The 25,774-nt window shown below is 36.1% G+C and overlaps 2 protein-coding genes across 2 annotated transcripts; both read left to right on the top strand.

Moving 5' to 3' along the window:
- The first annotated feature begins 3,879 nt into the window (after positions 1–3,879).
- On the top strand, positions 3,880–10,023 carry LOC106644591 (luciferin 4-monooxygenase-like). Its single transcript, XM_089597203.1, has 7 exons — positions 3,880–3,888; positions 4,226–4,433; positions 6,186–6,664; positions 6,770–6,947; positions 8,877–9,101; positions 9,410–9,639; positions 9,868–10,023. Exons 1-7 carry the CDS (start codon positions 3,880–3,882, stop codon positions 10,021–10,023), a joined length of 1,485 nt encoding a protein of 494 aa, XP_089453329.1.
- Positions 10,024–19,878: 9,855 nt separating this feature from the next.
- Positions 19,879–24,969, top strand: LOC149375867 (uncharacterized). Its single transcript, XM_089597202.1, has 8 exons — positions 19,879–20,356; positions 20,498–20,830; positions 21,419–22,252; positions 22,370–22,965; positions 23,374–23,456; positions 23,557–23,617; positions 24,154–24,777; positions 24,829–24,969. The coding sequence occupies exons 1-8, from the start codon at positions 19,879–19,881 to the stop codon at positions 24,967–24,969; spliced, it is 3,150 nt and encodes a 1,049-aa protein (XP_089453328.1).
- Positions 24,970–25,774: the final 805 nt, after the last annotated feature.

The following is a 25,774-nucleotide window of genomic DNA, read 5'->3' as shown; positions in this document are numbered from 1 at the left end:
GCAAGTACGGTGATCCGTATTGTCCTTGCAGTAGAAATTGCTGCCCAGCAAGGTGGAAAAATTTGGTTGCCTTAAGCAAATAGCTCGATAGATAGCAGAATACCAGCTTATAATTTTATCACAATTAAAAAAATTTTTTTTTTCAGTGCAGCTTTACTTACTTTAGACATACTGATATGCAAAACACTTTTCCTACCTAAAATTTGATTCAGCATTCACATTTACAAACATGGTTGTATAAAAAATGTTGAGATTCCTACATTTTTACCTTTGCAAAGTATAAATAAAATGAAATATGAATATGGTAACACGGTAATAACAAAATAGTATGACAAAAACTTAATGAGTAATGGGGACAGTTTTTTTAAATTATCGACTGCATTTGCACGATGTTTTTAAAAAAAATGCCATGGATAAAAAAAATTTTAATTTGCCGTACACAGTATAGAAATGTTTGGTATATCTAAGCTCGATGCAGTAGCAAGCTCTTAGATTCGAAGCCATTGAACTCTCTCATGACAATCTCGAGGCTCATAGTTAGAATGTACCCGTATATACATACATACGCAGAGATGTCACATTTACTATGAGTTATATCTGTGTGGTCTCACTTGTCTTTCTGTGTATATGAGCAAATCCACAAAAAATATTTGTTTGTCCACTATTGAAAAAATATTTTTTTTGAGATGCACCCTCTGGAAAAGGTTTTGTTTTGTTCGCAACGTCATGTACTATGGGGAAAAAATTTTTAACACAGTTTTAAGTGACACCGTTTTTAAGCACTTTAGACGTAAAAATTAAATCTATGAGTATTTTTTTTTTTAATTTTTATAATAAATACCTACTTACGTAGAGTATTTATTTTTAGGCTTTATTGTAAGCGAGTACATATAGCCTTAGTACAGTAAGGCACATTTTACATCATATTTGTTACACATTACAAGTAATGGTTACATATTACATAATTGGTTACACATTATTGGATTCACGTTTTGTAGTTTGTTGGTGCGGTGATAATGTCACATAGACCACCTCGAGAGCGAAGGATCTATGTGGTAGGCAATTTTTGTTGCGAGAAGGTCGCCTAAACCCTCCTCGAGGAGCATTGCGTGGTGAAAAGGCACATGTGAAAAATCACAGAGGTACTTGCTTGGAAGCGTCGCACTGGCCGGGAACCGAACACGCAGTCTTCCGCGTGTCGTCCCACAAACCAGCCGACCGACCCACCACGTGCTCAAATCTATAAGTATGATACGTATAATTACAATAATTGCGTGAAAATTATGGAAAAACGGTGTCACTGCCACTGAAACTTGTGTTCACACCTCATATACATGACATTGCGAGCAAAATAAGCTTTAGTATCTGAAATAGGTGCCAGAAAAAATTTTTTATTAAAAACAGAAGACAAAACTGAGATATTTTTCGTAGATTTGCTTACATCCATGTGTACACTCTAACTATAAACTTCACGGCCACGGTGGCACAGTGGTTAATTAGGCTGCAATTTTTGTAGCTCGGGGGGCTTGATAATACATGCTCACGAGTTCGAGAACCGTCCTTTACTTCCTTCGTTCGTACCTCTCAAAATCTACTTTCTCATATTCCAACTGTAGTGGTTAGATAGTTCGGGAGCCATGAAAAATATGGTCCCTTATGCCTTGTATAAGTAATTGATGTCATAATTAAATCCGAGGCGGTTTTTCACTGTGCCAATGGCTATGGCATATATATACAGTATAATAACATAGCATTGCAGAACCCTATTGGTCACAGGTCTCATAAATAGTTGTAAAACAAAATACAAAAAAAAAACAAAACAAAAAAAACTATAAGCTTTAAGCTCGTTACAAAACTTCCAAGGAAATATAAGATGCAGTGTAATTCAGCTTTAAAAACTATTAATTTTTATTTCTTAATTTTAACGTACTTAAAAGTGAATATTTTTAACTAAAATAAAATTTGATGAATAAATCATGCACGTACAGCTTAAAAGTAAATTAAAAAAAAATCCGCCACTTAAACTCGTTTTCGCAATTTTTTCCTTATAGTGAATGACATTGTGAGAAAATTTAACATAATCTGAAAGGAGTGCTGGTAAAAAAAATTTTATTACATTGCAAAGCATATGGCGGGACCATGCCTTGGTAAAAATAACGTCATTTACGTGTCACAGTAAACTTATACATACAACTCTAATTTGTGTGCCTATTTATATGTTACTATTATATAAAGAGACAGCGTTTGTTTGTATGTTCGCAAAAGTCTCAAAAACTTCTGTACCACTTGATCCCAAATTATAACAGAAGTTCAATTACAACTTTAAATTTGTCATATATAGGCTGTTGAAATTAACGATAACTTAAGTAGAAATGTTTTGCAGTGGTCTGATGGTTCAAGAGCCATGAAAAATAAGGTCACTTGTGCCTTGTATAAAAAATTGATGGCATTATTAAATTCAAGGCGGTTTTTCACTAAGCTAAAATGGCAATAGCATATGTATGCATAGTAACACAGCATTTTGGAGCCTATTGGTCACAGTTCTCATAAATGGTTGTAAAAAAAATAAATGAATACATAGACTAAGCTTTAAGCTTGTATTAAAAATCCCAAGGAAACATAGCATAAAGCGTAATTCGACTGTAATAAATAATTTTTTTTTTTTTTAATTAAATTTTAATGCACTTTAAATTAAATAAATTGAACTAAAATAAATTTTAATGTGTGAGCCATCTAAATTACAGTTTAAAAGTGAATACAAAATTTAGAAAAAAAATTTTTTTGATCTCATGTACAGTCACTGCTATTTATAAATTTTGTAACATAAGTGTGCTCAATTGATTTGCAATCGAAAAATATGAGAATCAACCACCTAACTTTTCAGAAAATCGCTACCGAGAACTCACCAATTTAACACGCAGTACTTGGGATCCATCACTAAAATGACTATAAATCTAACAATAAATGACAAATATCTACACATTAAGACTTTATTTGTACCTTCTTTTATAAGAAACATTTTAGAATTGGAAAAATTATGTGTTAACCATTTAGATTTAAAAAAAATTAGGAGAAAAGTAATTTACAGTCTTCAGCACATGCGCAGATAAAAATGAATTATTATTTTCTTTTTTTATCGATATTTTATGATAACTTAGTCCGATAAAAATCTTTATTTTTAATGTATAATGTAGATATTCAATTATCATGATAATGAACAAAGAATATTTTTCATAATCCATAGACCCTTGAAGGGCCCTTCGCTTGGTACGGTATCAAACGCCCTAGCCACCTTAAATAAACTCAAAATGTGACCAAAATTCATTTGTAAACATGTTTATACAGCTTACAAATGATTTTGTTACTTAAATTAAAAATCGAAAATTAATAAAATGCGTATTATAAAAAAAATAAAAAAACGGAAAAAAAAGTTTGTAAAATTTGAATAATCAAGAAAAATCGGTATAAAAATAAATTTTTAAATATTATTACAGTAAATTTAATACACTTCTACTAAAAAATGTACTGCAAGCTTCTTGTAAAATCGCATCGAAGTTAATAAAATACGGGTAGTTGATATTTAATATTATAAAATAAAAAATGTTTATGTGTGTCTCGTAATCTTTAGGTTAAACCCATCAACCAATTTATTTTGAGATGTCTGTTTGCTTAATCATTTTCGAAAGCTTATATATCACTACCGCTTTTAAATTTAGCGAACAGTGAAAGAGTACATTTTATATTTTTGTTTTGAAAATCATTTTTAATGAGGCTGAAAATATTTTTTAATTGAATAAGACCTACCCTATTGTGAAACGCATTCAAAGTTCTCGTATAAAGATAAAGTAATCTACTTCAATTAAACCTTATCAGAGAACAATGTCTCAAGTTAGCTTAAAAACTAGATTGAGTATACGCAGAGTATACTGTCATGATCATATATTAAATAATTCTTAGGACACTTATTTTTGGCACCAAAATATTATTCATTTTGTTTCGAATAAACATAGTATGATTTTTCATACTGGTAAATATGAGGAAATTCAGTGGATTCAGGTACTAAGTAATATAAATTAAATTAAAATTTAAACAAGGGTGTATAAGTATTTTACATCAATTTTACTAGATTATAATTAAAATTGAAAGAAATGTTAGTGTAAATAATTTTTAAAGTTACAATTTCGTAAAATTAATTCGCAACTAAAACAAAGTAATTTCAAATAAGATTGAAGTGGAAACAGGAAAGCAAACGACGTATGCAGAGATGAAGAAAACAAGCATTCAATGTGCTATGTGGCTGCAAAAGCAGGGCGTAAAAAGTACCGATATCGTGGTAGTTTGTACACCCAATCAACCAATGGACTATGTTCCTGTGGTTGCAACTCTTCTTATCGGGGCCATCTACAATCCATGGTACCATGAGGTTACTCTAAGTAAGCTTTCATATCAATATTTCTTCGAGTTTAAAACAAGATTATCCTTATTTGAATAGAATGATGCATTAAGTGTAAAAAAACTTAAGGTTGATATCGATTGCAAGAAATTCGGTTTACAAATTATATAATACTTTATTCACTGCAACAGAATACACCATGTCCCTTATTAGTTAAAAATATATATTAAAACTTATACTATAATTGTAACCTATCGCGCAAAACCATCGAACAACAGAAAATTTCTAGTCAACGGTTCTTAATGCTACTTCAGCATGCTGTGTCGATAAATAATCTTGGAGAGTCATACGCATATTTAAATGTATTTTAATACTGTCATACATTTCTTACCTAATGGTTCGCAGCATTTTAAGAGCGTTAGAAAAATACGATTAAACAGTTACTGCAATGTAAAAAAACTACTTTTGAAATTCGATGTATACGTTACTAATCGCGCGTTAAGAAGTGTGGTAATATCATGCGAGTAATTATATCAATTTATTTAAATAACAGTCAGACTACTATTAAGGACGTTCGGTAGAGATCGCGGGGTGGAACCAATTGCGGGGCAAGGGGGAAGTAGCGATGAGTGAAGACTTGGCATCACCGCATGGGTCTCTAATGTGTGAGTGTTCATGTACACACATATATACACACATCAGGTGGTATATATATTTGTAATGTATTTGTGCTGAAGATGTAAGTATTTGATTATTATTCGTTATAACAAAGTAATAAAAATGAGTAAATAATTAAAAAGACTTGTGACAGATATATGTACATACAATTATATTCGTAGCTAATGTAAATAAAATTCTGGAATTTTTATGTGCCTTCAAAAGTCTCATTAAAAGTGATATGTTAAATAATTAAGACAGACTTCAGTCTCTGCGATTACGAAAAGCATGTGATTTTGTTATGTTGTGTAAAAAAATTGTATTGTATAAAAATTACAAATTAAAAATTTCATTAAGAAAAATAAATATGTGTTATCATAATACATTGTTTTGTTATGGGTAAGGGTGGAACCTATATACATACACTCACACACATATATATAAGCTTATGTTTTATACAGAAATACATAAATATCTACCATAATATTCAAATATTTACTGAAACGTACGTCCTAGTACATTTTGAATTTTCCGCTTCTTGCGACGTTGCCGTTGCGTTCTTGTCGAACTATTATTAAATTTTTTTATTCATAAACTAATCAGACAGTCATTGCTGAACTTTGTGTACATATATTTAATAACATTATCTGTGACATCTAAAAAAATTGGAGACATTAATAACGCAAATTTTTTTAAAACTGAGTTTTTATAAGTTTCCCCATAAGCTGAACTTTGAAGTTCAATATCTCGGAAACGAAACAGACAAACCTCTTGAAATTTTAACAGCTTCATTGTAACAACAATAAGAACGTCTGGTTAAAATTTCAAAAAGATTCATTACAGGGTTCTATCTTTACCGAACGTCCTTAATGGGCTTGGTCTTTTGATTGACATGCAGCCATTTATATAGTGGTACCAGAATTCTCCACTACTTACATTCAAATCATCATACAAATATTCCAGCAATAATGGTTTTCGGTCGCAAAAAGCGTTAAAAATTTATAATTATTTTATAATTTTGCATCAACGTAACAATAAAGGCCATGGTTTATTCACCTTATACTGTTGTAGTTAAATAGTCATTAATTATATAACATGTTTTGAAAATCAAATTTATTAACCACATGTATTTCAGAAACCGCTCGCCATCTCATGAATTTCATTCGACCAAAAATCATTTTCTCGTGCGCGTCAACCGCAAACTTCCTACGAGACGCCGCACAACTCGAGGGCGTCAATGTTGACCACATCGTTGTTTTCGAGAATCAGAAACTATTCCCACAACTTGGGGATATCCTCGAAGAGAATAACAAGTCCATAGAGACTTTTAAAGCTGTCGATTCCAGGTTGGAGGACGAAGTTGCAATGATTGTCTTTTCTTCCGGAAGTACAGGCCTTCCAAAGGGCGTATCTTACTCTTGCAAAGTTATCAAGAATCTTTTAAATAACATAGTTGCTTTCCAGCGCAACTACACGAATATACTCTGGTACTCGCCTCTTTATTGGCTAAGTGGAACTTTACATCTTTTTTTAACAACCCTGGGCTTCACGAAACGAATATTGCATGTAAGTTTCGATCCCGAAGACACCTGTCGCGTTATCAACGAATTCAAGGTATACATGAACACATGCACCTGTAACATTGAATACTATTGTGATGTTAAGGTTATTCTTTTGAAATTAATGTTTTTCTTACGTTGTGGATGAAATAACGAGAAGGTTGAGTATTTATTTATTCCTCCGACACTGGTCACTCACCTCTGCAAATCTCGAGTACTCGAAAAATACGAACTCAACTCACTCAAGCTTATTTCCACTGCCGGGGCAAATTTGGGCAAGAAATTTATTGAGCAGATCAAGAGCCACCTGCCTAACGTTTGTTTCAGACAAGTTTACGGTAGTGTTATAAATTTTACCATATTATAACATAGTTAATTTTTTTAAGTGTATGTACTGTGCTTTTATTATAGCTTGGGTATCAAAGTCAAGTGTGTTTAGTTAGTTATAAAATCAAAAGATTCTTAAACCTTTTCCGTTCAAAATAAATACATACACCGAGTAAGTTTCTTTTAAATATTATAGGACGTTTGCTATAACATCCTACTCTTGTCCTCAGCACTTTTTAGAAAGAAGAACAGTGTACAAATACCCTGTGAATTGATTAGCCCATTACTGAACACTTAAAATTTAAAACCCTTGCTTTTCTATATCACCATATAAACACTGTTCAAAATATACCTTGGACTTTAGTACAAAAAAGGTTATGAGTTTTTTTTTACAACAAATTTGTTCAAGTTCTACGATTTGTATATTGCTTATACATGGCCCGTAAAGATGAGGATACTTAATCAATAAGGTATTTTTTTAGTATTCTTCGAGTTTCTTACGTATTACTATGGAATTAAAATGACGTAGCCTCCAGACACGGTACAAGTATCGTGTACTACTTTTTTTTGTTAGTTATGATTGAATAGTATACAAATATAAATTGTTATTGTTGAAAAAACAACATAAATCATAATCTTAAGAGTGAGATGTAAAAAAAAAATTGTATTTTTAAAAGACAAAAATGTTCATATTTCGTAAGTTAGTTAACGGAAATAGACATTTTTGAGAAAGTAAATAAGAATATCTTAACATATACAAAAATAGGTACGGTATACTTGGACCTTATATGGATATAAATTGTAAGCCAAATGTTTACTCTTCATGGTTACATCAAAAAGATCCTTGGTTTACGAGGAAAACATACCAGGTTAGCGGCTTGGTGATGAGGCAATTTTTTTTTTTATTTTGTATTTTTCTATTATTAAAGTTTGTTTATAAATTAAGGTAGTGACAATGTACTTGAAAATATTTTTTTTTAATTCACACTAAATTTTGGTACTTATCAAAAAGTATTCTTATTTGGTTCTTCTTGATTGAATAAAGTAATATTTTTGCTGTAAAAAAAAGAATGCTTTAAGATTTCAAACATAGTGGACGTTCACGTTTACTTTAAGGCCCAAATAATTATTTTTTTTTCATTACTTTTTGGAAAAAAGAATTCTTCTAGAATTCTTATTGACTACCATGTAGTGAACTATTTTCGTGTATATTGGATTTTTTCAATATACACAACCATCTTTTAGTTTTTTCATCCATAATTGTAAAAGAATTTTATTATTTATAATAAAACATTCACTTCTTTATTGTAATAGACTTTTCGTAGTTACAAACTATAAATCATATCAAAATATTTCATGTTTACGGGCAGTAAACGGGCAGTGTATGGGCAGTGTACGCAATGACTAATGTATGGCACCATGTACACAGCCCGTACACGCGCCTGGTAACACATTTCAAGCAGCCCCTGAGGATTTTCTTACGGTAACAGTATACAGGCGGTAGATCTCTTTACGGCAGCCATAATATATTTCCAATCGGGAATTTAATATGCTTCCCCGACTCCAATCAGCTTGGAAGCGGTCGAGTTTTGCCGTCTTGAAGGCTTCTCCGATGTATGATCTTTCGTCGACTTTGAATACGACGTCGTGTATATATATATACATGCATCCAAGCAGAAATAAAAGTTGGTTACCTCTCTAGTTCATGAGTTAATTTGGCACTGTCTACATTTAACCCCCTTTTTCACGAGAAGGCAAATTACATCACTTCTTTTAATCGTATTTTTCTCCCCCTCGCATAAGACTGGCCTTATCTAAATTTATGTTCAAAATTTGTCCATAAATTTATCATTGTAGATTGTTTAATGAAACTTTGTACTAAATGATTAACAGCACTTATTGTACTTTATTTCTACTAGTAAGACATTTTTTTCTTAAAGGGTTGACAGAGTCAGGTGGACATTTAACGGTAACAACGAATTCCTGCAAGAGAATCAACTCCGTTGGCTTCATCGTTTCAAACTCACAAATAAAAATAATCGATTTAGAGAGCGGCCAGGCTCTCGGCCCAAATGAATCCGGTGAAATTTGCTTCAAAACGGCTAAAGCCATGCTCGGTTATTACCGCAATCCAAAGGCGACCCAAGAGATGATAGACAACGAAGGTGAGAAGCTTCAGTGGACAATAATTTTTTAATCCAAACAAACGTTTGTTTTAACACAAACAATAAATAAGTATTTAAATTAAGTTAATATTTATTTGAATGAAATATGTTTTTAAATCTAGTAAATAATTTGTATATAAAATCACGTTAAATTTATTTATCTAAATACTTACTTTATTTCAATGAATACTAGTTGTTTGTGATTGAATTAACTTTTATTTGGATCGGCTTCATTTTTTTTCAGTGTTCGTTGCAATACTTATTCAAGATTAAAGGCTTATGTGATACATAAAATAAAACTAAACTAGGATGGTACCACACGGGTGACATTGGCTATTATATGGAGAACGGCGAGATTATGATGGTCGAGAGAAAAAAAGAAATAATGAAATATCGGGGACATCAAATATCACCCTCAGAAATCGAGGAGTATTTAATGACTCACAAAGCTGTACTGGAAGCTGCCGTTATAGGAGTTCCTCATGATCTTGAAATTGAGGTCCCTATGGCGTTTATTAAAAAAAATCCTGGATATGAGGTAAGTCTTCAAGAATAGTAGTTTTCTTACCTGGTGGTGCATGTCAGGCAAATATTCGTGGGACTCCTTGTGCTTGTACTTATCGCTTGGATGTACACTAGGTATGAAGTCTATTTTTTCTACTGAGAACTAAGTAAACGTTCAAAGGTAGCAAAAACAGCTCCAATTTGGTAAAATAGCTTGAACTAATCACTTATTATACATTTTTCTTAAAATTACAAAAAATAGGTATCCGAAGAAGAGCTTGTGGATTTTAGCGCTGAATTGGACGTTCTTAAAAAATTAAGGGGAGGTGTCAAGTTTCTGGATGAACTGCCACACACACCATCTGGAAAGATAGACAAGAAATTGCTTAAGGATTTGGCAGTAGCTCCTTTAAAATAGCTGACATCTATGTAAACTTGAATAAAAATTGTGGGTATTTCATTAATTAACATTATAGCATATCACATTGTATGGGCTGCAAAAAAATAAGTTCTAAATAAGTTTTTTGACATAATAACAGTGCTTACGTGCATAAGGGCTAGAAATAACTCAAAATAAAATGTTTATTAGTGTATTTGAATCAAGATGTTGTGGTACGAATAAAAATTACTTCACGAGTGAGCAAACAGACTACGTGCCAAAGGAGAAAAATATGGCATTTCCTTTAATGTGTGAGTGGCCTTCCAAGCCAAAGGCCAAGATAGCAAAGCAAAAATCTCAAAAATGAAGCAGTACTTTTTTCCTGAGGCACGTATACGATTTTTTTCCTTCCTGCGCTAAAAAATGACTTTTAGTGTGTAGGACAGTTCAACCTCCCTAGGGCATAATAACTCAAGATGTGCTCATAGGCAAGATTAGCACTTTGCAACTATCACAAGAAGAACACCGCTTACAACTTAGACATATACATTTAACACTGGCACTTTTCGTGCAGGTTGGTAGAACTTTCCATCCATGGTACAAAGTAAGCTATTAAAAACTTCTTATTATGTTGGTAATAGTCAAATGGATAAACAACCATTTCTATAGTACGTACTCTTTTGAAAGAATTTTTTAAGTAAAATACTATATGCAGATTTTTACGTGAAATTCACCATTCGATAAGTTCAGAAATTATAATGTCTCTTGTGCGAAAAAATAAGCAATTTTTTTTCATAAGATACTTGTAGATAATTTTTTTTTCATTTGAAAGCCTTATAAAATAGAAAAAAATATTTCAAACAAAAACTGTTGGAGTCTCAGCGCAAACTTATTCGTAGATTTTATTTTTGATAAGCTTTTTGAGCATTTGTCATTTTTAATCCGTTCCAAGTTGAAGCTTATCATTTCACAACATTTTTAGTGCACTGCTGTTAGAGAGAAAATTGTTTACTACAAACACATAACATATTAAATTTGTTAATAAATTTTAGAGGATAATTGAAGGTCACATGTGCCATTTCTTATGTTCTGGTACAGTGTGTCATCTTATCTTATCTTACTAATATATAAAGCAAAGTCGCTAAAACCGTTGCAATCGCTAACCGCGAAAACTACTGAACCGATTTTGCTGAAATTTAGCATACCGATTCTTGACACTTCTTAGATGGTATTAGTATGGTTTTTATCTTTAAAAATTTAGTAACAATAGCAATAAATAAGCTCAAAAATTTTCAAAAATACGTCAGCTTTTCCAGGCAGTCACAATTACTGTCAGCTTTGGTCAAGAAAGAGTTTACTTAAGCAGCTCACGGGTCTTTTTTAGGGCCATCGGACGTCGAACTATCTTGCCAACAAATATATTAGAACATACCAAAGTTGACAGAAAATAGTCTTTAGGAGTCACAAAAGTTTTAAGCATGACAAAAGCCGCAGGAGGGTGAATTGGAAGGAAAACTTCAAATGTATCTAATGAATACAATTTTAGGCGTCAAGAAGCTGACGCAGAAAATTTATCGAGATTGGAACAGCAGCGTCAAAGTCGACCAATAAAGAATCCATTATGAGAGATCAGCTTTTCATCGTACCCTCACAGTAATCTCTTAAATCTTTTAGATTTATAAATAAGTAGAAAATGTTTTTGTATTTTTGAGGCAATAAAAAATGTAGAGATTAAGCTCCAGGACTTTGTTGCTCTGGTAATAAATTTGTAATATAAGAGAAAAATTTTTTTTAATATATATTTTTTGGGAGTTTAAAATCTTAACAGCTTTAAAAATAGCCCTTTTCGTGATTTATGCGGGAGAAACTGCAAATCAACCGCTTCTTATGGCCAACGATTATTTTATGGCATAAGGAACGCACCGTACTTTTCAGCATAATTATAATTTTTTAATTTTTACAGCTTATTATTTGACCAAATAAACTGTATGGATTGCGAACAACTATGCTTCTAATGAGAAGATCGTCGTTCTGAAAAGTGTCAGGAATAAATGTAAAATTTGTAACTGAAAACGTTTCACATCACATGTCAACACACTACGGTGTTCTATTTAGTAAGTCTCGGGCAAAGCTGAGACGGGGGGCTGCTAGTGAATAATACTCTCGTTATGAAAGTAATTATGCTTTACTTATAAAGTTACATTCGTTTTAATTGCTTATGCCCTTATCAATTCTAAGCATGAGTACACTGTAATAGTTAAATAGGAGTCACTTACTTTACATGGTACAAGTTTATTGGTGAGTGCATGAGTGTCCGCATAAATTTTAGTGACTCACATTTCATGGAAAGAGATAAAGAATCAATTAAAATTCCATTTATTTATCATTTTCTTATTTAAAGCCTCTAATTCTCAAGTAAAAGGATCATTACTATAGTAGTATAGACTCTAGTGCCTAGTAAGATTAAAGGCACTATATGAAGAACATAGCAGTTCATAGATCAAAATACTCTTTACACTGTTCATCGCCGTGCTGAGTGCGAGTAGTGGTAAGTCTCTTTATTTTAGTATTAGTTACTAATTTTATTAGACTTCTCGTATAAAAGCTGCTAGATATACCTATCATCCATGCCACATGATTTCATTACTTCTTGCTGACACTTGGGTAATCAGATTGTCTCTTTAGCGTCTTAACATCTTTAAAACCATCTTGTACTAATATTTTCACAATTTCTTTTTCTTTTTATTGTCCAATTAAAAATAATAGAACTGTTATAATTATTGCATGTCTTAAGACATGCTTAAGTCCACGCCGCTTTTTTATTTATACATTCAACGTGTCGTGGTGCAAATGTGAGCAACGTAACGCATTTCATTACTTACTTATCGATATATTTTTTTAATATCTTTTGTCGAAATCACAGCTGAATAACATTACATCTTTAATTCTGAGTGTTCGCCTAATTACTGATGCAAAAAATGTACTAAATTATGACTATGAAAAAAAGTACAGGCTTCCTATAAAGTTGTAAATTTTACTTCAACAAATGAGTTTGTATTCTGTTTTCCTAATAGCCAGTAGGTACGTTGATACATGCTCGATTGGCAAATTAATATTGCTTTAATGACAAGTACTTTCAAACAGTGTCTGAGTCATTTTAGGTTTCTATCATTGCTCTATTGACTTCTTGTAAAAATAATAATCAGTAGTACGTGTAAGACTTTCTGTGTTTAAGAATCATTGTTGGCTTATTGCTTATGCACACTTTATGTTAGTATTAAAATAATGTTTACAATTGACTTATATAAAATTTAAAAATAAAATATATAAGTACAGTGAAACTAAAGTATCATGCTTCACTTAATATGTGCAATTGTAGATAGACAATTAATAAAGCGCAATATACTTAAAGCTTCACATAAAACATCGAAGTAAAATAAGAACTGTATGAGTGCAAAAGTTATACGCAACCCAAGATATATACAACAATATTAACTGGAAGAAGTCGCTAACGTCAATAACCATGTACACACTAATTATTATTTTACCAGTAATAAGAAATTCCACATAAATGTTACCATTCGTCTTATTCATCAAAATTTGGACTATTTTTTGGTTGAAGCAAAATTTACAGCTTCAAAAAACAGAGATACAAATGTATAAAATTTGTCATACAAGAGGTAGTTTATTGAAAGCTTAAAAATAACAATTTTACGTGTAACATTACGTATTCACATCACGTATTTGTTGCTTAGGATTCTAGGGTCTTAGGGTGCGCATGAAGTAAATAGTCGAGGAACTAGTATCAACGTCTTTATTTATGCAAAAACGAGAGAAGAGCGCGTCGTGTGTGTACGACCTTCGTTCTTGATGGTTCCAGCCAGAGAGCGTGCTGCTTTCAGCGTCCTATCTGCTTATCGCTTTCCTTTCTCCCACAACAATCATCTGTAGTAGGCCCCAAAAAGAGGGGGCGCCTGTACGTGTAGCTATGATATCGAACGTGACACGTCCGAGACCACACCACTATCGTCCTTGGTGGCGATTCCCCTTTTTAATTTTCATGTTTGTGCTAGAGTAATATTCGTGTAATGTTGTTTATATTGTATGTGAGATTTCTAACATAGGAGTAAAAAAGTGGAGAGAAAAAAACCTGTCCTTGTTCCTCCATTACACAAATTCGCTAAATTGCTTTTTTTTTTTGTAAACATTCATTGTTTTTGTTGGCGCTCTTTTTCCTTTATAATATAGTGCATTATTGCAAAATTTTTATTTGTAAATTCATGGAGTGTAATAATCTTGAAGTTATTTCTACTAGTTATTAACTAATTATTCAGTCCTACTGTAAGTTATTCATGTTAAATTTGTAAAATATGGCAATATAGTATGTTATAATGTATTGTATAATATTACTTATTCTCCTACTGTTGATTCGATCATTCTTTTAATGTTTTTATTCGTGTCATTGTTACAGTTGGCTGGGCTACGAGCCTATTAGATATTTCTACATAATAAATTTTTTTTGTTCGTAAATACGGTAACTTAATTATAATAAACCAACGTAACCTAGATTTATGTATGTACCCATAATTTATTTAAAAATTTTTTTTTTTTTTTTTTGATCCTCTTATGCGCGAGGACGTTTTATTTTGTCAGTTGCCGAAGGTGCACTTCTGATCGTTACGCGTACTTGGTTTTGCAACGCGACTGGTCTTTATATGGTCGATATGGTCTGTAGCATTGTTGGTTGCACTGTCACTGCACTCGCTGCTGCGCCTTCACCTTTGGAACGGTTTCTTCTACCTGTAAGCATTCTAGCCAAATTTATTATTGAGGGGCCCCCCCATTTTTGAAAATCAAAACGACTCCACCGCGGTGCCTAATAATATTTCCGCCACCGTCCACGGTTAACCCTTGCAGACTGACAGTTCTCCTTTTATTTTCACTTCCTCGTATTCGTATGCTGGGTGATACACTCCACCGTAATGGTTTCTTATTTCGTATATCCTTCTCTATTCCCGCGGGTATATTCTTGTTTTTGACATCTTTTAAGAACCGCAGTAGAGAGAGTGAGGGGTGAGAAAAGAGAGCGGTTGGCTGTGTCGTCTTTGTTAACGTTCTATTTTCCTAAATCCACGCTCATGAACATATATGTACCTGGAAGGTGCTTTACTCGAATATGACGCTACCCAATGCATTATACCATTCAAGAACCGTGTGCTTATTTTCAGTTGCGAGTGTGGCACTCTCTTTACAGATATCTGTTTTCTTACACGCTATACAGTATACATAAATTTACTTCTCGCTATTTTACTACGACTTCGCTTCCTTGTTGCCACATGCCTAATGTTTTCTTGCTCTGTCTTTATTATTTTTTAATTTTTTTTCTTTTATATTTCTCATTCTTGTTGGTAATTCAATAAGTACACTTTATTAACACATTTAATTATTATTATACTCCAACAGAGGCGAGTCCACGAAGATTGTCAATCTTGTGCCCGAGACTCAATTGGCTTATATTAGTCTGTCCGATTTTCTGTTCGTAAAATTTTCCCGCTTCCTTTCTTCCGTTCTTATGTGTCATGTATGGAAAGGGAATTATGGTGGAGCCTTATAGATTTCGATAATCCGACAGTGCTTGTGCCCATTCACTGCAACTATTATTTTCTACTTTCTTCTCTCCCTCTTCGCTAGCTTGTATTGTGGCTTTTTATAGATTCATACACTTCATTTTGCATGCCGTAGCCACTATGTTTGCCTGGGTTGATGACTACCTAATCACCATTCCCATTTTTTTTAATTTTTTTGTTTTTGTTTATTTTTTTCTGCTTTTTTTCTTTTTTTTTTTTCTGCTGTTCCTAGTAGTTTTCCGTCACCGTAATCTCCGCGGGTCTTCGGTATGCCCCTCGCCATAAAGTACTGGACGGGTTCATTTCAGCAGAAATCGTTAGGGTTGTTTTCAGCAGCATTGCTAGTTATTTCTCTAACGTCATTTTTGTATCTGAGTAATCAATTTTGTTGATCTTTTTTTGTTAATTTTAATGCATTACTTGTTTGTGCTCTCCCGGATACTAGCGTCAGCTAAGGGAGATCACTGTGCAGTCCATGGGCCTCCGTCGTTTACGAGAATTGTTTTCAATTGCTTCAGGTACGTGCTGGAAGGATCTTTGTGGAATTGCTGGGAGTAGTGGGGTATTTTAGGATATCTTCGAGGAAGGAAGGGGTGGTCTTAAACGCCGCGAATGTGATTGCTTTAGGGGATCACACTGTTCAGCAACAACAACAATAAGTCGTGTTACCTAAAATCTGATTGATATTCTTTCCGGAGTCTTCTCTGCCTTTTAATTTTTGTTTCTTTTGTCTATTCCACTCTGTATCTTCCATGCTTGCAGCCTAATGTTAATATTTTTATACGTGTTATGTAATTTTTTAGTGATCGTAGCTCCTCGCTTTTGTTTTGGTAATGCTACCTGTTAATTACCTTATTGTTATTTTCATTGTTATTTTCAGATAACTATTATTATTATTATTATTATTGTTATTATTATTATAAATTCTTTTTTTTACATTTTTCGTTAGAAAATGCCACGCACGTATCTTGTATGCTTTATTTTTTGTTCTCATATCGGTCGTATGTTATTTTTTTAACTCCCCGCCTTTACCAGTGTGCATATATGTGAATCCGTTTTTCTTCGGTCCTAACGTTATTGTTTATTCACCTGCCTCCGTCAGGTCATTTTTTTTCGCGGCTCGTCTGAGGGCCGCAAATTAATAAAAACTAACGCTTTTCCCTAAATATATCTATACACGTGTGTTTCTGTTCATCCTGTCTTCTATACAATATGCTATATAAGTGTACTAGCTTTATTATTCTTACATTTTGTATTGCTTCTGTCATCATTTTTATTATTAATATTACAATCATTATTATTAACATTATCAATATTGTTATTACTATCGTCGTTGTACTCTTTTTAGTCAATGGCTTACAGTGGCTTTAAGGGTCTGGTAGGGATGGTGGTTCAGGTGGGGGCCTTATGCGCTTTTCGTTGGGCTTCCACACGTCAATCCTCATTCCCGGCCTTCCCTCTACATCTTGCCTTCTTACGTCGATCATAACTTGCGCCCGCAGTTCGTCTGATCTTCCCTCTAACAAATCGTGTACATCCGGTTCCTTGTCTGCCTCTGATTTTGGAGTGAAATTTGTTTCTGCGCTCACTGAAAGCTCCGCTGACCTACGTTATTCTTCTTCCGTGTTTTGTGCCGTTGTACTATTTGACGTTTCTGGCGTATCACAATTAGCTATTATTATTTCCTTCGAAGGGCTCATTATTGTCGGCGTAATCGAAAAATTCGGTTTTTGTCTGTTTAATGTATCCAGTTGTCTCTTGCGCAATTTTCGTTTTCTCTCCTCGATTAGTACTGCTGCTGGTGTACTCGTCGTTTTTACTCCCCTTCAAAACCCCGATTTTTTCATAATATAACCTAATTTCCCGTCCGTCATTCCTTGGGAAATAGGATCGTCCCCTGCCGTAGCCATTGGTCTTGTCACTTTTAAATTCATCATCTGATGCATCTGAACCTGTGCCTTCTATTTCCATATTGAGCTTATTTTCATTCTGTCCCTCATATGATTTTTTTTTTCTCCCTCTTATTACATTCATAAGTACCGTCAGTGAGCGGCTCATTTGCTGTATGCTCGTACTGTGGTGTCTCTCCTTCACTCTCTTCTTCCTTTGATCTTTCTCGTGCTTGATCGGCTCTCTCCGATGCTTCAACACCTCTGCCTTCGAAAACACCTTTCCCAAATGTTACGATGCTTCCAGCTACCTTGTTTGATTCCGTTAACTTTCGGGTGCCTTTTACTCTCCTCGCCTCTTCGGCCGCCAAGCTTGCTTGTATCAGCTGCACGGAGAGGGAATTCACACGTTGAACGCATGGAGGTTAGCTGGCTTTCAGCGCATGCGGATTTCCTTGCGTTGAAAGCACGAAGTTGTAGCACTGAAAGCATCGAGTATACCTGAGCGGTAAATGCAAGGAGCGTGATGGGTTTGACGCTCGGAATCTGTTGCGTTTGATTCGTGCTCAGCTGGTATATATATACATAACCATCAGCTTACACTCACACCTTTACACATTTACACCTTCACATCTGCACACCAATTCAAACCAGGTTGTTATTTTTTCCTATTCAATTTGTACCGGTCGTTTTTCTCCTCTTAGGGGGTTTTCTCGCAAGAGTTTCCTCCTTTGAGCCACCAATTATATCTTCATCAGTGGCTCATAAATAGTGTTTTTTTATTTAGTTCAACCCAAACCTGTCCCATCCTTCGTCACTTAACGTAAATGCTTCACAATTAATTCCGTGTCTTTTATAGTAAAGAAGTACCGTATTTTTAGTAATTTAATTATTGCCCTTAAATTTAAAAGTTTGTCCTGTACTTCCGCAGCATAGTGTTACCTTTCTTGTGTTTTGTATTTTGTACTTTGTATTTGCTTTACGGGCTCCCTATTTACGATATTATCAATAAATTAGATGGCTTTCTCACATAGACGCAGTCATTAGGGTGGCAGAAGACCCCTGTGCCACAATTCATGGTGACCCCGAGGTGATATCAAAACGTTTTTTCTGTTGCTGTCACGCGTCTTCTCGAACTTTCGGTTGTTTCGTTTCGTTTACGTTGAGAGGTTTCGGCACATCATTCGCCTGTCATCGAATTTTGAAGGAGAGCCAACAGTTACGAGGACGATTATCGAGAGAGTTGCAGGAAGATCATCATGGTTTATGCCATCGGCGCCAAGAAAGGAGATCTCGCTTCCAGCCTCCACGTGCACCATTGATAAAGCTAAGTGTACCACATTTTTTCTAAACGCTTTGTACTGTAGACCTTAACTCTATCCCTTTGTCTCATTTTCTATCTCTTAAACTGAATTTCTCTCTCTCGCCCACGCTCGATTTCCAGATTTCACAATAACTCTAGCTTGCATCTCTACTCTTTCTCTCTCTCCATATTCATATTAATTATCTATCTCTCTTTCTCATGCGCTCGTCCCTCCTCTCTTTTCCTCGCTTATTTGTATAACTTCTTGTCTCTATCTATACTATTTCTCTTTTTTTTTGCATTGCACTCTAACTTAATTCTTACATATTTTGTTTTTCTTCCTTCGACTCTATCTACTTTATTTTTGATTTGAGTCCTTATATTTTTATAGCCCCATTCTCTATCAGAGCTTTTAATTTTTTGTAATCATCCATTTTATTTATTATGTTTATTATAAAGTGCGTGAAATCGGAAAAAGAAACACATCGATAAGTGCGGGAAATTCGATGCATTATTTTTTTTGCGAGCGAGAGTGTTAGTGCATGTAAGTTAAGATTGTGCCAACCGCGCCAAAAAGGCCATTGGTAGAGGAGAGGAGAGGTAGCGCGTGTTGAGGATCACGCGTCCAACAAGCGCAGGACGTCGGATTAACTTTTTCTAGTATTTCCGACTTATGCCGTATTGATATGTTACGGCTCTTCGTGTAGTGTCTTTCTTACTTAGCTTTTATTTTCATTTTGATTATTCGTGTCAAGGCTGTCTGGTATTTAACGGAACTCAAATAATACGGGAATTATTTAGTTCGTTTTGTTTGTATATCGTGCATAAGGAAATCAGATTTGGCGACATCAGAGTAACGTTTTTTCTCATCAGTTGTAATTTGTTGTATATCTAGTGGGTTTTTATTATTTTTAGGGGGGCCTATTATTATTCTCTTTTCAATTTCGTCACATAATTCGGGTTTTTTAATTATTTTACGGGTTTTTCTGTGTAGAAGTATTGCGAGTTTTTTCTTTTTCTTTGTATTAAAGCGCTTGGGCTTATTTGTGCATTTTTGATCAGTGATTAAACGAAAATGTCGCGAGCCAAGGTCATTATGCAAAAACGCTCCACACTAAAGGGACAGATCACCGCGCTCGAGACGCTGATTGCGCAAGAATCGTTCGACACGGTGAAGGCTCGGCTGAGATTTGATCGCGCGAAGGAGTTGTTTAGCGCGTACGAAGAGCTGAACGACGAGCTCGAAGTAATTGACCCCAATGATTCGCACGTAAAGGAGATGGAGAGCATTAGCGAACGATACTACACGGTAACAGCGAAACTTAAGCCGATATTTGCGGCAGCTGATGCGCAATCAGACCCGACATCCAGTGGCAATCCCTTCGCATCGTCATCTTTTATCGAGAAGCAAAAGCTTCGGAAGTTACCGGTCGCCGAGCTTCCAAAGTTCAATGGGCAGTTCGATAGGTGGATTACTTTTAAGAATGCATTTGGAACGATAGTTCATGCGCGCACGGACATCGATGACCTTGTTAAATTCTTTTACTTGAAAGGCGCCTTACAGGGGGAAGCGCTTAATAAAATTTCGATTTTCGACGCGACCGCGGCCAATTATGCAAGCGTTTGGTAGTTACTCAACGATGCGTACGATCGAAAAAGAATTCTGGTGGCAAAAAATTTAGACGCGCTTATAGATATAAAGCCGTTAGAGGCTGCAAATGCACAAGGGCTGTCGAAATTGGTGGACGACACTCGCCAGCATCTAAATGTTTTGTCTTCCTTGGGCGTGGTGTTGGACGACACAATAATAGTGCGATTGCTGGAGCGGGCTTTACCGATTAGTATTCGTCAGAAATGGGAAGAGTCACTGGATTTGGACGCGCTCCCGGAACTTACGCAATTTTATAAATTTGTCAATGCGACGACGTTCCGACTTTCAATGATGGAAACGGAGATTTGGCGTGTAAAGGGAGAAAAGGGTGGTTATAAGCGTCAGGGAGAGCGAGAATCGGAGACTGTCAAAAAGGGTAAATTTAATTTATCTGCACGCGCATTAGTCACTAACACAGCGGCGTTAACGTGTGCACGGTGTGGTGAGGCCCATTGTATTTATTCGTGCTCAGAATATAGCGGGTTGAGTGTAGAGGATCGCTGGAAATTCGTACAATTAAAGGGACTGTGCAAAAATTGTTTAGGTCATCATTTAGGGGTGTGTAAATTGGGTACGTGTAGGAAATGCAATGTCCAACACCACACTTCTCTACATCGCGAAAAAAAGGTCGAGAAGTCTAGCGTTTGACTGGGAGCGAGCGTGCTAGAGACGAGTACTCGAGCATTACAACCGCAATTGATGATGAGCGCAGTAATTAGAGTTAAAAACGCTAGGGGCAACTGCGTCGAGGCGCGCGCGCTTTTGGACACATGTGCGACAGCTCATTTCGTAACACAAAAATTTGCTCGTGAATTAAATTTCCCGTTGAGCTCGTGCTCAATCCCCGTGGGCGCGATTAATTCTTTAAATACTAATACGAAATACAGTGTAGAAATCAGTTTTAGGTCACGCACTACCAATTTTTTCAAAACGTTAACCTTTCTTACGATTCCGCGAATTGCAGATTTAGTACCGGACGCACCATTTCCACGCGCATTAATTTCCATACGGCCAAATATAAAACTTGCTGATCCGCGCTTTCACGTTCCGCGACCAGTAGATATGCTAATTGGTTCAGGGGCTACACTATCATTTTTATCGGTTGGGCAGATAAATATTTCGCGTGACGACGGAGATTTGATTTTACAAAAAACGCAATTAGGTTGGGTGATCGCGGGCAGAAGTCACAGTGAAAATCGAGAAAAATACGTAGTATCGTGTAATCTACTTAGTTTGAGCGAGCAGTTAAATCAAATTTGGTCGATCAAAGAAGTAAAGGACGAGGCTCCGGTAACTAACAAAGAATCATCATGCGAGCGTTATTACGCTGATACTACGATACGTAAGCAAACCGGACGATACATAGTGCGACTCCTTTTCATCGAAAAGGCGCCAGAATTAGGAAACTCTCGTTTGCAAGCTCTCCGTCGTTTCCACACCTTGCGACGCAAATTACAAGCTAACGGCGAACATAATCACGAGTACACGAAGGTAATCGAAGATTATAAATCACTTGGCCACATGACGTTACTGCAAAACGAGAATTCCGACGGGTATTATCTACCGCATCATGCAGTCGTAAAGGCGTCCAGCGATACGACTAAAGTACGTGTAGTGTTCGATGCGTCCGCGAAAACAGATCGGGGCAATTCTCTAAACGACAAACTACTACTGGTCGGGCCTACGATTCAGCCGAAATTGTTTGAGCACTTATTGCGATTTCGCTCTTATGCGTTTGTTTTGACAGCCGATATCAAGAAAATGTATAGGCAGATACTGATGCATCCCGACGATCGGCGTTATCAGAGGATCTTTTGATATAACGGGAAAGATGTCACCGTGTACGAACTAAATACGGTTACTTTTGGAGTAGCATCCACTCCATATTTAGCAATACGCACGCTTCATAAATAAGCTGACGATGAAAGGAACGATTTCCCGCGAGCATTTAAAATACTGAAATGCGATCTGTATGTCGACGATCTTTTGACGGGTGCCAATTCGATCGAGGAAATTTTACAAATTCGCGGCGAATTAATTGATCTTTTGAATCGCAGTGGGTTTAATATTCGTCAGTGGGCATCCAATCACCGACATGCTTTAGATAACTTCGATCGAAAGCTGTTTAATTCTGATAACATGTTAAAAAAGGAACCAGTTTCAAAAACTCTTGGGATAACTTGGGATTCACGGTCGGATGAATTTGTTTATACTGTTAAAGAAATAAGTCTTCCAAGTAAAATCACGAAACGACATATACTCTCCAAAATCGCGAAAATCTTTGATCCACCGGGTTTCCTCGGACCAGTGGTATTGTACGCGAAGATCATGATACAAGGCTGTTGGAAGGCAAAAAGCGATTGGGATGAATCGGTACCACAGGAGCTCTACACTCGTTGGATGGAATTTGCGCGTCAGATTTCTCTCATCCAAAATTTTGCCATAGATCGGAAACTTTTAATCGACGATGCGGTGACGATAGATTTACACGGATTTTGTGATGCAAGTCAAGTGGGTTACGGTGCATGTATATATGTGCGTTCTGTAGATCGGTATGGGAATTGCGCTGTGCGTCTTGCGTGTGCGAAATCTCGCGTAGCACCGGTAAAAATGAAAACGATTCCTCAACTAGAATTATGCAGCGCACTGCTTCTCGGACGATTATTTAAAGAAATGCGTCAAGTGCTTGATTTCGAAGTTAACAAAATAATTTTTTGGTCGGATTCAACGATCGTTTCACATTGGCTTCAAAAATCAACGGAAACCCTTAAAGTTTTCGAGGCAAATCGAGTTAACGAAATTCAAGCGATGGATTCAGTTCACGAATGGATGCATGTACGAACGAAAGACTATCCTGCTGACGCGCTTTCACGAGGTCAATTGCCGATCAAGTCTTAAAAAAATTGAAACTTGGCTTAGCAGGCCCGCGTGACTCAAGCAATCAGAAATCCAATGGCCAAAAACAATCTTAATATCACTGAGCGAATTACCGGGATTAAAAGGTAAAACGTGTTTGTTAATAAGTTCAGGGACAGAAAGTTTTTCACGATTTTCTTGCTATTCAAACCTGATTAACGTAATTGCTTTTTGTCTGCGGATCAGACGGGTCAACAAGTTTAGAGGAAAGAATATCAGTGTGAAGGAGGGGCGCGAGGCCGAACGAGTAATATTACGTAGGATACAAAACGATTAATTTTCAGATGAAATCAAGCGTTTGTCTTCCTCAAAATCGATAAAAAATACTCATCTATCAGCTTTTGATCCCTTTATCGATGAGCATGGTCTTTTGCAAGTGGGTGGGAGTTTAAGAAACGCGAGAATTTCTTTTGATCAAAAACATCCGGTTTTGTTACCATCGCGCCATCACGTTACGGATTTAATTATTCGTGACGCTCATCGATATACGTTGCATGCCGGGATTCAAACTACACTCCACACAATTGGAAGCGTTTTTGGCTTTTGGACGGAAAACAGTAAGTTAGACATGTACTGCGGAAATGCGTGGAGTGCGTGCGAAATCGACCGATACCCATTCACAGTAAGATGAGAGACTTACCGTCAGCTCGCGTAACCGAAGCAGCCGCGTTTTCTCATGTAGGGGTGGATTTTTTCGGACCGTTATACATTAAAGAGAAAAAATTGCGAAATCGCAATCGAGTTAAAGTTTACGGATGTGTGTTTGTGTGCATGGCGTCTAAGGCCGTACATCTCGAAATCGTAAGCGACTTGACGACTGAAGGTTTTCTGGGAACTTTTAAGCGGTTTTGTGGCCGACGAGGCATTCCGAGTCACGTGTTTTCTGACAATGGCACGAATTTCGTCGGAGCCAATAATCAACTACAAGAGATGTATAATCTGTTTAACTCCGATCAATTCCGTGACGATGTCAATCATTTTGCTGTCCAAAGAAATATCGTTTGGCGTTTTAATCCACCACTGTCACCGCACCACGGTGGACTATGGGAATCAGCCGTCAAGTCGTTTAAACATCATTTTAATCGGGTAATCGGTGATCAGTTGCTTACTTTTGAAGTACTCAATACCCTTGCAATAGAAATTGAAGCAATCTTGAACTCAAGACCACTTTATAGTTTATCTGACGATCCTAATGACTTAACAGCCATCACACCAGCGCATTTATTAATTGGACGACCTTTGAATTTTTTGCCGGAAGCTGATCTGTCTTCTGTTCCAGGTAACCGGCTGTCAGTTTGGCGCTTTATCACCCGAGCACGGCAGGACTCTTGGAAGCGGTGGTACTTGGAGTACCTTCACAAGCTGCAGCGTCGACAAAAATGGAGCGAATCGAACCACGAAATTAAAGTAAATACGACCGTTTATCTCATCGATAAGAATCAACCGTGCATACACTAGCGGTTGGGAGTTGTCGTCGAAATCCATCCAGGCGCCGATGGCATCACTCGAGTCGTCACCATCAGAACAGCTCAAGGGATATTCAAGTGCAACGTCACGCAGTTATTCCCACTACCAATTTCTACACCACAACAACTTTAAGCATCGATAGCATTGTTATCGGAATTATTGTATCAAAAAAGAGTCTTGTACATATGTTGTACGTTTGTATATATTCACACACACACACACACATACATATACAACCGAACCAATCGAAGGAGGCAGATCGGCTACATTATCGAACGAGAAACGCTTACGACTTACGTTTTTGCTCGCTATCCTCGCAACGGAGGGAGCATGTTTAGTTGAATGCGACTAAATCGAGTACCACCACGTGAGCAGAGGAGGATTGAAGCTCACAGCACGTTCGTCCTCATCAATACATTAAACCGCGCATAAATTCGTTTACTTCACACATACACACTCATTATGCGGGTTTCTTATTTCGCTCTAGAGTCTCGTTCTCTCTCCCCCTTCAAACTGAATCCTTAGTCTGCCTCGTCCATCTTCGGCATTGTTCGCGTCCCGACACCCGATTGACACTCGAGATGAACAACACCTCCACTAATTGGCGCGCATCATTAGAAAAGGGGGGGAGTTGAGGGAGAAAGAAAGGGTATCACCACTGGGAAAATTCGGTAGTCCTCGGTCAGTCCGATACTTGCATCTGTACAGAGCGGTCTCCAGTTGTTTTCTGAGAAATCGTGTACGTAGCTTGTTTTGGGTAATTTTCGCTTGTTCTAGTTTTTGAGAAGTTTTTTCGTTGTGCCGCGACGCATTAACGTGTTTTGTTTTGCATCAATTCATCTTTGTTCGTTTGATTAAGAAATACAGCCGCGTGCCGCGTCAACATTCACCACGTGCTGTGAGCACCCACGGCGAACGTCCGCACTCGCGGAACCGT

The sequence above is a fragment of the Copidosoma floridanum genome, unplaced genomic scaffold (genome assembly GCF_036245765.1).
Source record: "Copidosoma floridanum isolate Cflo_tuat_1 unplaced genomic scaffold, Cflo_Japanese_pri ptg000004l, whole genome shotgun sequence".
NCBI classification, from domain to species: domain Eukaryota; kingdom Metazoa; phylum Arthropoda; class Insecta; order Hymenoptera; family Encyrtidae; genus Copidosoma; species Copidosoma floridanum.
The sequence above is the reverse complement of the archived record's forward strand: the minus strand, read 5'-3'. Positions and strand labels throughout refer to the sequence as shown.

Coding starts and splice junctions, on each gene's coding strand:
- LOC106644591 (XM_089597203.1), top strand. Junction 4,434..6,185: donor GTACCATGAGGTTACTCTAA/GTAAGCTTTCAT, acceptor CATGTATTTCAG/AAACCGCTCGCCATCTCATG. Junction 9,102..9,409: donor AGAGATGATAGACAACGAAG/GTGAGAAGCTTC, acceptor AAACTAAACTAG/GATGGTACCACACGGGTGAC.
- LOC149375867 (XM_089597202.1), top strand. CDS start 19,879: ATGTCGCGAGCCAAGGTCATTATGCAAAAACGCTCCACACTAAAGGGA. Junction 23,457..23,556: donor CGAATTACCGGGATTAAAAG/GTAAAACGTGTT, acceptor TCTGCGGATCAG/ACGGGTCAACAAGTTTAGAG. Junction 23,618..24,153: donor AGGGGCGCGAGGCCGAACGA/GTAATATTACGT, acceptor ATGGCGTCTAAG/GCCGTACATCTCGAAATCGT.